The sequence below is a fragment of the Stegodyphus dumicola genome, chromosome 5 (genome assembly GCF_044657685.1).
Source record: "Stegodyphus dumicola isolate Sdum_Otavi_A_Nest chromosome 5, ASM4465768v1".
Classification (NCBI taxonomy): Eukaryota; Metazoa; Arthropoda; class Arachnida; order Araneae; family Eresidae; genus Stegodyphus; species Stegodyphus dumicola.
The window spans coordinates 59,879,591-59,896,018 of record NC_140772.1 but is presented as its reverse complement, the minus strand read 5'-3'; the positions used below and the strand labels follow the sequence as shown (position 1 = coordinate 59,896,018).

General features: G+C 35.8%; 1 protein-coding gene across 1 annotated transcript in view; it reads right to left on the bottom strand.

Annotated features, from left to right (window-relative positions):
* Window positions 1-16,428, bottom strand: part of LOC118200938 (very long chain fatty acid elongase 7-like) — a 79,014-nt gene that overhangs the window by 36,092 nt on the left and 26,494 nt on the right. The window contains exons 2-4 of the mRNA XM_035372931.2: window positions 15,591-15,642; window positions 7,911-8,101; window positions 1,136-1,213 (exon numbers count right to left, since the gene is read on the bottom strand). Of these exons, the coding sequence (XP_035228822.1) occupies window positions 1,136-1,213; window positions 7,911-8,101; window positions 15,591-15,636 (315 nt within the window). The 5' untranslated portion in view covers window positions 15,637-15,642. The remainder of the gene's footprint in view (window positions 1-1,135; window positions 1,214-7,910; window positions 8,102-15,590; window positions 15,643-16,428) is intronic.

Here is a 16,428-nt window from a genome sequence, read left to right as displayed (position 1 = left end):
GCCGACATATGTAATTCCGGTAGGTATACATTAGAAATTGCCACCTTCACTAACAAATCTTCAGCCTTAATTTTGAAGAACACCGGACCACCACTTTTCCCTACCTCAGCTTCTCTAAAGGATTTTCGTCTAGCCACGTATTTCGAATGCCTCCAGGCCGCCCAGACACTACGCGCTTACAAGCAATCATGCCTTTTCTGAAAATAGATCACTGCCGCATCGATACGGCAATCATCCTATACCGGCTGGGCGGATCAGCTTTAGGCAGTAAATCTTCATGTGCCATTACGTATCTTAATCCTAAGAGAATGGTGCCGGTGGTGTTTCAAGCAGCCTAGTTAAAATTTATGACACCATTTGTATTTGGAAACGAGTGATCTTTGTCACCTCATCCCAAATTTCAGGATATTTCTTTCTAAATTTTTAGCAGCATTGCAAAATGTATTCTTTGTAATCTATTCTCATTAGCAAGGATAAAAAATGCTTTTCTTTACCAGACAGGAAAACCAATTACATTTTAATAAAACATATAACCTCAGAATTAGTTCACAACCCTTTTTTTTTATCACCACCTGCGTTCTTTCTCACTAAAAGCGAAAACTATTTTATAACAAAGCAAGAACTACTATGTGTTTCAAGAACAAATCGTTTTGCCCAAATAATGTACTGTATGCACATAATTACATTTATATGCATAATTAACTTGCCAATTACCACAAAGTATATTTTCTGCTCAAACTTTCATAATTTTCGGTTGAATATGGAACATTATGGTACTTCGGGAAAAAGTGATGTTCTCACTCTTTGAAATTTATAATGCAAAATCTATACAGATAGTCCGAGATACTACCACGATATCGGCTTAACGAATTTTACATATTTCTGCAATTCTTGTAACTGGTGACAAATATTTGTAATATCGTTGCTCAAATTGTTTAACCTATATACTAGATTTGCGGTTTTGTAGCTGAGGATGGTGGTTCGGTAAAACCATCGAAACTAGTCCTGTGAAAATTTTGAAAATTAACGCTGACTTTTGTTGTTTGACTTCTGAATTAATACTATACACTAGCATTTATATATACTGTTGCATAGACTGGTACACATATGTTATAATAAATATGCTTTTACTTACATCAGCTACTACAGGATTTTGGGAATCTAAAGCTCCACAGAAAAATGAAAATCCTAGTTTAGGAACGAACTGTACACCCTTGGAAAAGAAAGAGGAAAACATGTTAGAATTTTGATTACTAAGTACATTTTTTAAACAAAAGTTGTAAATTGCCAGGTTTGTGAAATACAGGTATGTGGGTAGTAAATAAAATTGTGCGCTCACGAGCTCACACATTCACACATACATATATAGTATATATATATATATATATATATACACTGCTCGACATTGAAATTGCAACACCAAGAAGGAGTGGTCAGAAAGTGATGAAATTCGGAAAAAAGACAGAGACAGCAAGCAGCAATAAGTGATCTTTATTTCAAAATGATAGTCAGAATACAGAGCGAGAACGGCGTCGGCTCAGTAGAATGTAGGACCACCGTGGACAGCGATGCAAGAAGAAACATGTCTAGGCATAGGGTCAATAAGAGTGCGGATGGCGTCCTGAGGGATGGCTCTCCATTCCCTTTCAACCATTTGCCACAGTTCGTCTTCTGAACGAGGCAGGGACTGAGTCTGCAAACGGCGTCCAATCACATCCCACACAAGTTCGATTGGTGACAGGTTAGGAGAGTAAGGTGGCCAGGGAAGCATCTGTATAACTTGCAGAGCACGTTGGCAGATACGAGCACTGTGTGATCGGGCGTTATCCCGCTGAAAAAATGCATTAGGCAGCCCCTGAAGGTAGGCGATTACCACAAGCCGCAGTACTTTATCCAAGTATCGTTGGGCCGTCATAGAACCCTGAATACGAACTAGAGGTGACCTAGAATCGTAGGCAATAGCAACCCAAACCATTATGCCACGTTGTCGCGCTGTAGGGCGTTCCACAGTTACTTCCGAATTAGATCTGTCTCCACGTCGACGCCACACATGTATGCGGCGACTGTCACTGGATAAACAGAAGTGTGACTCATCTGAGAATACGGCGTTTCGCCATTCTGTCGTCCACATCGCTCCATTCCGGCACCATTCTAAACGTTGGTGTCTATGCTGTGGGGTCAATGGCAGTCTTCTTAACGGACGCCGTGAGTGCAGGCACCGTTCAATCAATCGACGGGAAATGGTTCTGGTCGACAAGGGAACATCCAGGGTATCTTGCACATGCTGCAGAATCGCGGTACAAGTGACTTGCGGAACCGCCACTGCTTGTAGGCGGATGCGTCAATCCACGCGTGCTGACGTCTTTCTGGCTGCATCTGCACCCCTCCTTCTTCACATATTTCCTTGTTCCAACCCTGTTCGCCATAGCCTATGCACCGTGCTCGCATCCATGTGGGTATCAGCTGCGATTTGACGTAAGAACCAACCCGCCCTTCTCAGTCCGGTCACCGTACCCCTCGTAAAATCGTTTATCTGCTGGGAGTGCCTTCGTTGACGGCGACGTGGTATTCTCTCCTATTACATGTATCCTCCGGGATAAAAGCCAACTTTCTTCGATAATTCGTTTGGCAGAAATAACGACACGAATATTGTCCATTCTGCACGTTTCTTTCCTTATATCTTACTTCACGTGCGTTGGAGAGCTGCGCATTTCACATCATTCGCATAACACAGTGAGGTGCGTCTACTCTAAAATTTGCATAAATTTCTGACCATTCCTTCTTGGTTTTGCATTTTCAATGTAGAGCAGTACATATATACATATACGTATTACTGAGTACCATTAAAATCATATTTAGTTATTCGTTACAAAGTGTGACTAAAATTAAAGAAAGGAAAACAGTTAATTTATTAAGATAATAGGTATAAATCATATAAATAATGCTTTATAGATGCATCGTCCAAAAGCATAGATTTGAACATACATGAGAGATGTATCCTCCATTAGTTACAGTATAAAACTATTTATTAACTGTTAGATGAGTTGTAACTGATTTATCTTTATTGTTTGGAAAAGCAGAAAATATTGCCTATCCGTAGCTAAGATTTTCCATTCAGCTTTCAAATTATAGCAGCATACAATGAATGTACAAGCTAGAGAATTTGAGAAGGATAGCTATTTCATTATAACATTTTGATGATGCAAATTTTATTAATATTTAAACCTAATTAACAAAACAATTTTCATGTCATATGTTTCGTATCGAAACTACAGATATTCTCTGCAAATTTCTGGTCTATATATACAGGTTTCCAAACGTTTAGCGCGCATTTTAAATTAGCAGTTTTTAAAAGTATAGTTTAATTTGAGCACTGAAAGTCACTGCAATTGTATACTGCAATAAGCAAATATCTTACGTTATAGCCAATCACATTGACTGTCCGAAAATATGCCATTTAGGCAGTCGTTGAAGACTCCAGCATTCTGGTGGTTTGAAAGAAGTTCATTTAAATTACGCATTAAGTATTTATAACTTTTGTAGGATAATTTTTGATGACATTCATGTCTCTGTGGCTGAAAGAAGACGAATGACAGATATTGTGCGATGACGTGCTTTCGAATGCATTGAAGCAGGACAGTCAAAGATGTCTCTCTTCTTCGGTATTCATTATTCTGTAATATCTCGAATTTAGAAGCAATTCTAAAAGGAATCAAACGTTTGTTCGGAGATCTGTGACCAGTCGACCAATGATTGCCATCCATTCAGAAGATTGGTATATGCGGAATCGAGAAGCGACCCCGCAACTGTTAACCTGAGGGTGTAAGATAATATCTGCCAATACTGTGCGCCGAAGGCTTTACGTGATAGGATTGTATGCCCGAGTACAAAGCGTTTCTGTTCCACTAATCCCCCAGTCGAAAGGATCAAGATTAAAATGGGGTCATTAACATGTCCATTGGACTGTTTCAGATTGGAACAACGTTCTGTTCACGGGCATGTCCAGATTTGCTCTGGAATGAGATGATAGGAGTGTAAGGGTTGCGTGTGCCTCCTGCAGCCTGTCTAAGGCATTTGGAAACTAGTATAATGTAGAACTGGACTCTGCGGCATTTCTGAATACCTTAATGAAAGCATGGGCAAACTCTGCAAAGTTTGAATGAAAATGGTCCTATACCTTTTTATTGCAGGTATTGTTTTTGTTTATTTTTAGCTTTAAACATCAGTCTGTTAATGATTCATGGGATGTCATCAAATAATTTACCAGAACATTTTTTCTTCTTTGTACATAAGTTTTGTCTCTCGTGCTGAAAGACATCTACTACCTTGATGTATAATTCAGTTTTAAACTATGTACTTTTCATTTTTGATTGATTTCAGCGTCACGTACTTAACTTTTGGAATCCAATGTATGATCCATCTGTTATTTATATTTAAAATTAAAGCACATGATTGTAATACAATTATCCTGGTAATTTATCGATTGCAATCATATATATGTTTACTCTGTTCTTTTTACTCTTATTTAAGCAGCAAATCAGTAGTTCCAAACTTTTCTGATTCGTGGCGCTTTTCCTTGAATAAACCTTTTCCCGGCTCCCTACCTTAAATAAAAGTATAACTGATCATAAGTAAGAGCTAAAAATAAATAAAGCTCATGTATCTTCATCATTTAACAATTTTCTTTTTACTTTATTAACATTAAATGAATAATTAACAGGATGAATGAACCTGCAAATTACTGCACATTTTCTCAAATTGTGGAATTAAACTGGACACGACCACCTTCATTTTCTTTTCCACATTGGTTTTTGCTCTATATTTGTTTTTTATTACAGAGATTGCCGAAAACGCAGTTTCGCATAAATAAGACATCGAAACTGGAATTAAAATCCGCTGAGCCTTATCCCCTTTCTAACTAGACAGGGATATTCATCATGAAATCCAAACTTCTGTCAATTCCATGCTTCCAAATTTTGTTTTATAACTGCTTTCGCATCATAACTCGATAAAATTCTCTTATGCCACAGAAGTAAATTCAGAGAGCACTAATGTTAAATCGATCTTGAATCCATCCACTTGAGCCCATTCAAATTATTTTCAGATGTGAAGGCATCAAGAATCTCGAATAGGTCCTGAGCCTTCATTGCTATAGTGACATTTCACAAAACAAAAGGTCTTATTTGTTATTATTACCATCTATAAACCGTACATAGCATATCAAATGACCATCCTTATTTAAAAAAATCCGTAGCCTCATCTAGCTGTAATTCAAATTAAACTCCTTTATTTTTCACAATTAATTGATCATTGATATATTCCGCCATATGCTGTATTCTCCGACTAATTATGTTACTGGGCAAAGGCACGTTTAAAAACAGTTTTTCAAAAGACTCACCAACCATGATTTTCATCATATCTACAGCAGCCGGTAGAATAAGATCTTCTGAGATGTTATCAGGCTTCTTGCATTTCGCTATTCTTTAAGCCACCTTGTAAGATGCTAGCAAAACATTGTTTGTTATTGATGCAGCATTAAAAGTGTATTTTTATATTTTCAGTTCTTTTAACTTCCTGTCAAAAAATTCACGAGGTTTTCCAACCATGCTGTGGTGATTAGCTTCTAAATGGCGCTTCAATTTACTTGGAAGCATGCACTCTGCAGCCAAAATTTTCATACACAATACACATTGCAGTCTCTTTTCACCATTTATTTTTGTTAACTTAAAGCCAAACTCTAAATAACTGTCATCATATTTACGATATTTTTGCTTTTTCGCAGTCTTGCCACTGGTTGAAGACATACTTTCATTATCTACGCTATTACGTTTATGACTGTTCAAAAATCGGTCCATTATCAAAGATACAAGAGCAAAAATCACAAAACTATGTATCAAAGACAGTAAACAAGAAGAAATGTGACACTAACTATACTACATGAACTAATTTATACCACTTTTCATTTATATGAAGCGCTGAGCTTAGTTTCACTAGACTTAGATTATAAACCGACTGACTGAATCGAGCTGGCAATGCGTGTTTATAAGGTATCCACAATATCTTCCGGAACAGTCCAAATCTGTCTAAGAGCCTAGGCAGCTCAACGTGTTTATACTACCAATCAACCTAAGTTGAAAACATTAGATATAGTAGGAAGTGTGTGCGTCCGTCGTAGAAGCATAGTTGTAAAATTTCGAGGATCCATATTATAAAAATTACGCTATGAAACATAAACATTGTTGAACCAAGAGAACGGAACGGAAAAAGTGTGTGAAACGATAGACTACGTTGCGTCAAGCTTTTTATTTAAAACTCTGCTAATATGTCAGTCATTCGATGACCAGTTGGAAACCATATTCTTTTTGGCAAATTATTGGCGAAATTGCAGTTGGACGTGCCTCACCCCACTCTCGATAGGAAACCCAATCGAAGCATTCATTAATTCACTGACAAGGAAGAGAAGAAAGCAACTACTATGGCATCTGCTTCAACTTTTACATATGTGTATAATTTCAAAACCTCCTAAGGCTTGTTTTGCATCATTATACGAATTAGAATTAACTCACAGATATTACGAATATTAACAAAGCTGTGGATGATAGATTTCATCAACTTTACTATGAAAATAAGAACGCAGAAAACTTTATAAAATTTATTCCTATTCAACATGAATTAAATATTAAAACCAAATTAGATTAATCTAAATTAAATTCTTAAACTTAATGAAGTACTGAAGTCAAACCCTAATAATCAAAAAATTAACGACATAAAATCAAATGATATGCGATATATATCAAAACGATATATATCAAAATCAAATTTATATATTTGGTAATCGCAGCAGCAGATATTGCAACACAGAAAATTTGCACAAGAATTATAGTTTCATTTAAACAAGAATGTTACCACAGTTCCGTTTCAGTTTAACGTCGTATTTGGCTTAAATTTTAAGAAAAGTAAAGATTAAGAGCATTTTCCAATTTACAATTTTATTTAAATTTAAGCAGTTCTCGTTCTTTTTAAATTAAAATTCACAGATTTCTAACTTTGCTAAATGCAATCTGAAGACCAAGATCACATTGAAATTCCTTTCAACTTATGATTTTATATCTTTCATTTTTTTTAAATATACTTTCAAGCATTTAAAACTTTAATGGTAAACTCTTTGAAGAGCTGATTTGAATTGCTACTCTTCGTATATAATCTGAAGTTTTCATATTGCAACTTTCGTTTCATTTTAATTCCAGGTTTAAAGTGCTATTGAAAACTAAAAACTAAAAACCTATTAAAAAACCGCGAGGATTTCAAAATTTAATAAATATTAAATTTCAGCAAAACTGGAATGAAGGTACTTGAAGGCCATTTTTTCGAAAAACATAATTAGAAAATGAATGAAAAGTAATATAACTTTCTTTAAAGAAATTCTGAGAAGGAAAGGTGAGCTTTATCAGCCGATACTTAATTGCGAAACTTCTTTTAATCTTTGAAAATTCTCTTATAACACTAAGATAATCTGACTTTATAATAATGTAAATTTTATATATATTAATTAATACTATTAATTGTTATACCATGCGCAACTGTCAGATAATTTAATTCTATTAATTTTAAAAAATGATCTTTTTTTAAATTTATTTTTATTTTTCATTTTATTTATTCACTTATTTATTTAAGCAAAATTTATCTATCCTTATGTATCTCAACTGCTGTTGTAGGTCTAGAAAGATATTACTATTTAACTCAGATGTATACATTAACACTTCGTGCATGCGTAGGAGTCAAATGTTACTGCTGGAGATAACACAATTTTTACAGAGGATTTACCTTAGTTTTATTCTAAATATTCCATTTTTAATTACTTTGGGATATTTGCTCTGTTCAGACCTAATAAGATACATCTTAGCTCTTACTTTTACAATTAGATACACATAAAAGAATGCCAATGAAAAATTGTAGAATATCATGATCCGTCTGATATCTATTGGCTTTCTCTTCTCCATGATTGCCGGACCAATTACTTTCACAAAGAAGACGTAACTGCTGACGATGGTAATCATAGGGGTTATAGTCTTGAGCAGAAACTTTTCTCGTATCATGGGATCTGGAAAAATAAAATACCTTTATCGTAAGCGTTACTTTTTAATTTGAGAGCATGAATATATAATTTATTTGAGTATATAAGTTATTCGAGTATAGAATTTATTTATAAGTTTACTTGAGTATATAAGTTATTTAAGTTATAAGAACATGTAAGTCATATGAATGTTGAAGTTAGGTATAGGCTTTATTTTATTAAATAGTTATCATAGATATATATTTCCAATTACAAAATTTGTTGAAATAAAGTCGAAAGTTTCATGAGAATAGTTTCAGTATTATGGGTGAGAGAAGTTCGGTAAAAATGAAACCTTTAAAAACGTAGCCTACTAGATAATACTATAAAAACAAAGTATTTTTATTGAGTAAATTAAGGTTCTGATCAGTAAAATATTTATTATCCTAAACAGCATAAAAAGGCCATCAAAAAACGTCTAAACACATAAACATTTTAAAAGGGGGAGAGATGCATTTTTTTTTATAATTTTGTTCATTTTTTTTATTTACGTTTGAGCATTCCGGAACAAATTTAGAGCGCAGCTACGCAGTATGAAAATTCAGTTCCTGGAATATATCTTTAAATAAATTGCATTACAGATACTGTCTCTTCCAGAATATTCCCCAGGCATCTACACACTGATTTCAATGGTTTCATGAACAAAAGTGTCAAATACTTATTTCAGTACCTGTATTATTTAGTAATATGTTGAAAATCTATCACATTAGAAAATGTTCGTCATATCAAAGTAGCTTTTAATTTTTGAAATCAAAAATTTCAGAGAACTAATGCAGGTGAAAGGATTTAATTGAATGATTGGCTTGCTGATAGGAAATATGTCTCAGAAGAAGTGCTATATATGAGGCAAACACTTCTAATCTCTTTCAAAGATTCATCCAATTCTTTACTTCAAATTAAATTAATTGTTTCTCGATTAATTGCGATTCTCCAACGATCAGTTATATACTCAATCATTTGAACCTCATAAGATGGTTTAACAATTTTTTTTTATTAAACCACAACTGGAAAAAATGTACGTCTTGTGCTTGGCAAAATCAGCCAACCACTTGCGGCAATGGAACTTTAAGTAATAATCAATTTCAAGATTTAAAACTGAGACTAGTAACCAAAGGCTACGCAATATACTTAATGCGGAGTTGTCTCAAACTTCTCACCTGTGTAACAATTTATATGTTGACAACGATAATGCAAAGCCGAATAATACAATCTCATCAGAGCTAGCAGAAACCTAGTAACGTGGCCTCGAGAGGTAGGAATATGCTCTGTCTTACAGTCCAAAGACCTCACCTTAAATATGCTATTAACCTGATTTGCATTCTAGTAGGGAAATAGAAATAAGAAGTGACAGTAAGTATCTAAATCATAATAGTTGATTAGATTAACACAATAGAACTTACATATGTATTAATTCAGATGTGTTTAAACATGAGTATTCATATGGTTTCAATTTAATCATAAAACGAACAAAATTTTGTGACAATTCTAGGAATTCAATTGCTTATACACATCGAAAATTGCTTTTTTTAGCAACTGATATTTCCATCTTTAATACAGCAGTGTTCGGTATTACATTTATAGCTGGTTTCTTGAAAGTATAAATTGAATCTCTCTTTGCTAATTGTCTGCATGAAGGTACAGAGCGCTTAAATATTTGTAGGAGCAAGAAAAATCAGCGATGCCCTCGCTAGAACTCGAATTCCGGACCTTTTGATTGTTACGCGGATGTTCTTCCCATTTACACCACGAGAGCACGTGCTAAGGAAGGAGAAAATTCCTTGCAATGGAATGTTATATATTCAACAAATTAAAGCATAATGAATATTTTTACTAACTGAAATTTGTTTTCTACGGGACGATTTGAAAAATTCCTTTTTTTTATAGAATGCTCGCATTTACGTTAAAACTGTTTTTATAAAATTATCTATTATCACTAAAATTGCCAAATTCACATTAAAAGGAAAATAATAGTCATTTCAAAGATAAATTACATATATAAGACTTCACAAATGTTATGTCATATAGCACCACTTTTAAACTTTTTTACTTGTTAAGGTTAAATATTAAATTTTAAAAAAAAATTATCACATCAAGCCAAAACGAATACATACATTTATGGAAGATTATTTATTTTTCAACTGATTTGTACAATATTTCTGAAAACCAAATACAGTGGTACCTCGACATACGAGTTTAATTCGTTCCGTAACCTTGCTCGTATGTCAAATTGCTCGTATCTCAAAGCAATTTTTCCCATTGAAATTAACTGAAATGCCATTAATCCGTTCCAGCTCTCAAAGCACCACCTCAGTTGTTTTCGTTAAGTGTTTTTGAATAAGAAAAATGTATTTACAAGAAACATTTATTTATAAATAACAAATACATATTCTATAAAAACATATTTAAAAGGAAAAGTGAAGTGCTTACAGAAGCGCTTAATTTTCGTCACTGGTCTTCGCATTTTTCGTTACGCTTTGCACATTTTCACTTGCAGATAGTTTAAAAAACTGTCCAAGGAAGTATGTTTCAGGATATCCAAGTCCCTTTCAGGATATTGCGGAAATGAGTTAGGCAAGTTTCGTTGAACAACTCTGATGCACGACCAGTTGCAACTTTTTCGGTGTGATTTTTATCCACGAACTCTACAACTTTCTCCCACATTCCCAAGACTTCCTTTGTATCTCTTGTATGGATAACCTCCTCCATCTCTGGCTCCTCTTCAAAACTAATTTTTCGTTGAACCACCGTATGCTGCTGCGAATGTAGATCGTGTAACTCCTGGGTTGTCAGCTCCTAAGACTGTTCCTCGACGAGTTCGTCACATTTCTCTCATTCACCTCCAGACCCATGGATTTTCCTAGAGAAACAATCTCCTCTACCACTGACACTTCGTGTTCCAATCCTTCGAAGGCTCTTTCAGCTACAGCCTCAGGCCACAGCTTCTTCCATGCAGAGGTTAAGGTCCTCGTTGTAACACTCAGCCAGACCTGATCAATAATTCTTAGGCATGTTAAAGTGAACATGCCTAAGAACTCTCAAAGGGTAAGTTTTGTGTTCTTCGTCACCCCAAAGCAGCGCCGAAAAATGTGCTTGGTGTTCAACTTCTTAAAATTAGAAATCACCTGCTGATCCATGGGCTGCAGGATAGGAGTGGTGTTGGGTGGTATGCAGAAAGCCTTTATAAACTTGAACTCTTCGAGTAAATCATCTTCGAGATTTGGTGATTACATGTTGTTTTACTGTAGATATTTTTTAACATAAGAGAAAAACACCAGGTTTATCTACTCCACAAAGAATTTCCTGGTGACCCATGCCTTCGGATTTGTCCTTCAAATAACTGGTAGTTTTTCTTTTAAACTCTTATGTGACTTAAAGGCTCTGGGATTTTCCGAATGGTATACTAGCAGAGGCTTGATTTTGCAATCGCCACTCGCATTGGCGCAAAGTTCTAGAGTTAATCTATCCTTCATGGGTTTGTGACCTGGCACCGTCTTCTCCTCTGCCGTTATGTAAGTCCTATTCGGCATCCTTTTCCAGAAAAGCCCTGTTTCGTCACAGTTGAAGACTTGCTGGGGGATGTATCCCTTGGCTTCTATCAGTTCGGAAAACGTTTTGATGTAAACCTCAGCTGCCTTCACATCCGAATTTGCTACCTCACCATGCCTGACGACGCAGTGAATGCCGGTCCTTTTCTTAAAGTTGTCAAACCAGCCTTGAATGGCTTTAAACGAGTCTTCCGATTCCTCGTTTGGGAAGTGTGTGGGATCTGCTTCAGCAAATCACCTTAAATCGCTCGTGCCTTCTCACATATGCTTTGTGATAAGGTTCCTCCTTGAAGCTGCTTCTCTGTCACCCACACCATCAGTAATTTCTCATTCTTTTCATGGAGAGAGGTCCGGAGCTTATAAATTATCGTAACGCCCTTAGCTGGCGTTAAACCCTTTATCAACTCCTTTTGTTTAAGCACAGTACATATCATTGATGTGCTACGCCCGTACATCCTCGTTTAGTGTATTACTCGCACACCTTGTTCATGTTTTTCTATGATTTTACGCTTTAATTCAATAGGCATCATCTTCTTCGGTCCCATGGTTATAAAAATAAATGTGATAATGTTATGTAAATGTACAAAAAGCAAAAAACGCGAACCCAACTTATCAAAAATGCTTCGAAATCGAGGAAAACAAGCACACAGACTGAGGTCTAGTCTGAGGTGGGAGAAACTGTTAGACGCTGCACACGACACCAACATGTGCTCGCCTGTTGCGGTCGTGTCTAGCGGTGTAGTGTGCGATTCCTCGTATCTTCAAATCTTACTCTCATCTCAAAGCAAAATATCGCTCGCTCGGCGGCTCGTATCTCAAAACGCTCGTATATTAGGGCATTCGTATATCGAAGTACCACTGTATATATACTTCTAATTACATTCTATTGTGATTGATTTGCCTCGTTGTAAAATTAAGACTAATTTTAGTCAAAAAGTTACCGAAAACATGCCTTTTTCAAGATGTTTATTACACTGGTGTGCACAAATTAAGGACGAAGTCGAAAAATTAGCATATCAGCTGAACGAAGAGGCAAAGCGGACAGAAAGACAATCAGGAGATTAAGTAAGGTGATGTACGGTAGCACATGCGCAGATATGCAGGTAGACGTAATGGGGGAGTGTCTGATTAGTATAAAGCATGTTGTCGGTGTAAGATCAGTATTTCTGGCAAAGAGATAGCAGTTAAAATCACACCGAGTTGCTGCCTCAGCGAGAAATGGCGAATAATCAATCTGTTAGACGACATCTGGATGCTTTTACCCGAGGTCGAATCATTGGGAAGTTGGAGGAAGGCCGCAGTGTGACAAGTGTGGCTGCAGAGTTCGGAATTGCTCACAGCATCGTTTCACGACTTTGGAGGCAATTTCAAACTACAGGAACAGCTATCCGGGGGTTTAGTAGTGGTCGTCCACGAGGAACCACACACGCAGATGACCGGTATATTGCCTTACAGGCCAGAAGAAACAGGCGGCAGACAGCGGGAGAAATCGCTAGACAGGCGACTGGACGACCGATATCACGTTTTACCGTGGCCAGAAGACTGCATGGTGGTGGTCTGTTTGCACGACACCCTGTACGGTGTGTTCCTCTAACGCCTGCCCATCGGAGAAGGCGTTCTCTGTGGTGCCGGGAACACCGGAATTGGAGAGACAATGAATGGGGACGAGTACCTTTACAGATGAGAGCAGATTCAGTCTGAGTAGCGATTCTCATCGCATACTCATCTGGAGAGAGCGGGGAAGCCGCAATCATCCCTCGAACATCATTGAAAGGGACAGGTATGGAGATGGCGGTGTTCTCGTTTGGGGAGGCATCATGCTTGGTAGTCGTACAGACCTTCACATCTTCGACGCAGGTTCAGTCAACGGGACCCGTTATTGTAACGAGATTCTTCCATATGTGCGTCTTTTTAGAGGCACTATGGGTCCGCAGTTCCTTTTCATGGACGGCAATGCACTATGTCATCGCACAGTAGCTGCCAAACAGCTCTTAGAGAGTGAGGATATTGAACGTATGGATTGGCCGGCACGATCTCCGGATCTCAATCCCATCGAGCATGTATGGAATTTTCTAGGAAGACGCTTGGCAGCTCGTACCTTACCACCAGTAACGATTCCGGAGCTTCGATTGGCGCTGCAAGACGAATGGGCAGCAATGCCTCAACAACTCATTGACACCCTCATTCTCAGCATGGGCAGACGCTGTGAAACCTGCCTAGCAGTCAGGGGAGATCATATCCCCTATTAAAGACTGGATGTTTCTTGCTGGACACCCATCACAGGGATGTTTCGGCCTTCAGTCGCATTGCGCTCCATGCTACTTTTTCAATAAAGCTTCTTTTTATCCCTCTGATTTCTCTTTTAGTAAGTGTTGCTTACATTACTCATGTCCTTACGTATTGTGGATCTTACGGTATTAAATGTGTTGATTTGGAAAGCTTTTGTACAAAGTTATATTGAAAAAACCGCTTCATCCTTAATTTTTGCACACCAGTGTATTTCTAATGTTAAAAATATCCATTTTTAAGAATCTCTGGGAGATTTGTTTTGCTTCTTTTTACCGTAATGTTCTACAAACACTTCGGCTTCAAAATGCTGTAGATGCTTTGTCTTCAGTTTACAAGGATGCGTACAATAAAACATTTCAAATGTAAAAATGTATTTCGATGGAGTTTTTGCAAGTTAAATTTTATGTCGACGTTTTGTGTGCTGTTTAGAATAGTCAAGACAACGTGCTTATTTATCATAAGGAGAATAGTTTACACACTGCGGGGTTTGAAAAATAAGGCTCCCAAAGTATAAATATTGACTTAAACACTATTTTTAATTTCTTTGATTTTTTATTATAGATGTAGGGGTTATTATAATTTCCCAATAGTTAGTTATAATTTTGAATAGCTTTCCTTTATTATCTTGCTTCTTACCTACGGTTCCCTATCAGAATGAATTTTCAGAATCGCGTGAACCAGTATTTAAGGGGAAGTCTCGGTCATTTTAGTTGAAGAGCCCAGAAGTTCTTGGTACAGCGTCTTCTGTCTTCTGCTCACGTCGTTGCTTTAAGTCTCATCTTTACGTTCGGCCGTATATTTACATGCCTGCTAGTATTCGCCATTGACCATACTAAGGGCCAACTCTGATAGTTATTGTTGTGCAGCTTCGGCTGGTGTTAGTTTAGCTAGCATTAGAGTAGTCTCTTATTTTCTATCTTAAGCCGAAGCGGAGACTTCCTGTAGGCCAGTAAAAGGCCAATTGTGAATAAAAAGGGTAATTTAACCCTTCTTTGGACTTATTATTAAATCCTTAGAAGTAAACGATTAGTCGCTAAACACTTCTTAAGTATTCTAGCTGCTAAAGACTATCAACTTAGCTAGAAACTTATATAGTCATAAAATAATATGGAAAATTAACATATTAAATGTAAAGACATATAGAAGGTTAAACGCAGCTGATAGAAAATGCCGGGTATTTTGATAATATTAATGGCGTAAAACTGTATTATTAACCTTAGCTACTAATGTCAGGAAGCGATTGTTTCTCACTGTTGGACTACATAGTATTCCACCTGAAGTCAGCTTTCAGACGAAGATTTTATCGTAAAATAATGAGAACTTTTGTGTTACCTTTTTACAAAACTTACTGGTTGTAATTAGATATCAAAATTAGCAATTTAAATGAATAAAATGAAATTTTGATTAAATCTTGGATTTCCTCTAACCGTATATTGCCATAAATCAGTTTTTGTAAATGGATTTTAATATACATCATTTTAAACAGGATAAATTCAAGTTTAATTAATCATTATTGACCTAGTAATCTAAAACATGATAAATGAATTCCATGATATTACTTTATTTTTTCAAAGATAAAAATAAAGCAAACAAGAACAGAACATTACATTCAATAGAACTCATTTCAGTAAAACTAACATTACCTCCTGCGGAAAAAAGATCCTTAAATTGTTCCATACTTGTTGTCATATTTTCCTAAAATAGAAATGAAAGCAAGCATTAATTATCGTACGCTTTAAATATATCCGCGCGTGGATTAATATTTAAAATAAAATGAAAAGAACTCTTAAAAATAACATCTTTAATGAAACTAAAAGTTTTAAAGTTGAAAATGCAGTAAAAACAATAAACGGTGTAAGATGTGGACTGAGTTCAGTTAAAACAAATTCAAGGAAACATAATTATCGCATAAAGAAGTAACTGAAAGCAAAGCGCAGTATAACAAAGCATGGCTCGACAAGAAAAATTCCAAAATGATTAAGAATATAATGAGTACATAAAAAATTGCACTATTTCAGAAATTAATATCAGATCGCGAATAAAAATTAAACAATTCATTTTTCTTTCATTGGAAAGACAATAAAAACGATAATAAACGTTTTTCAACTAAGCAACCATGCTTTTAAGATGCAAAATTATAAATCGAATAAAAATGTTTTCAAAAAATTGCAATCTGAAAACTTCAAATCCTAAAACCTCGAAAAACATAAGCTGCTATAGTAAGTATGCTTATTAGCAGTTTTACTACCTTTACGATAAAAAAAAAAAAAAAAAGTTAAGTTTATTGCATTTTTTTTTTCGTTATCTTAACTTTCATTTCTAAATAAATTAAATTTTTAAGCACACTTTATATTTCTAAATCACTTCCGAGTTTTTCTTGCAGCATCATGGTTTCGATTACTTCGTTATGTAATAACTACGTACGTAATAACTCGTATTTTAAATTTTTGTTAACTGAACCACTTTCTATCACACCTCGCT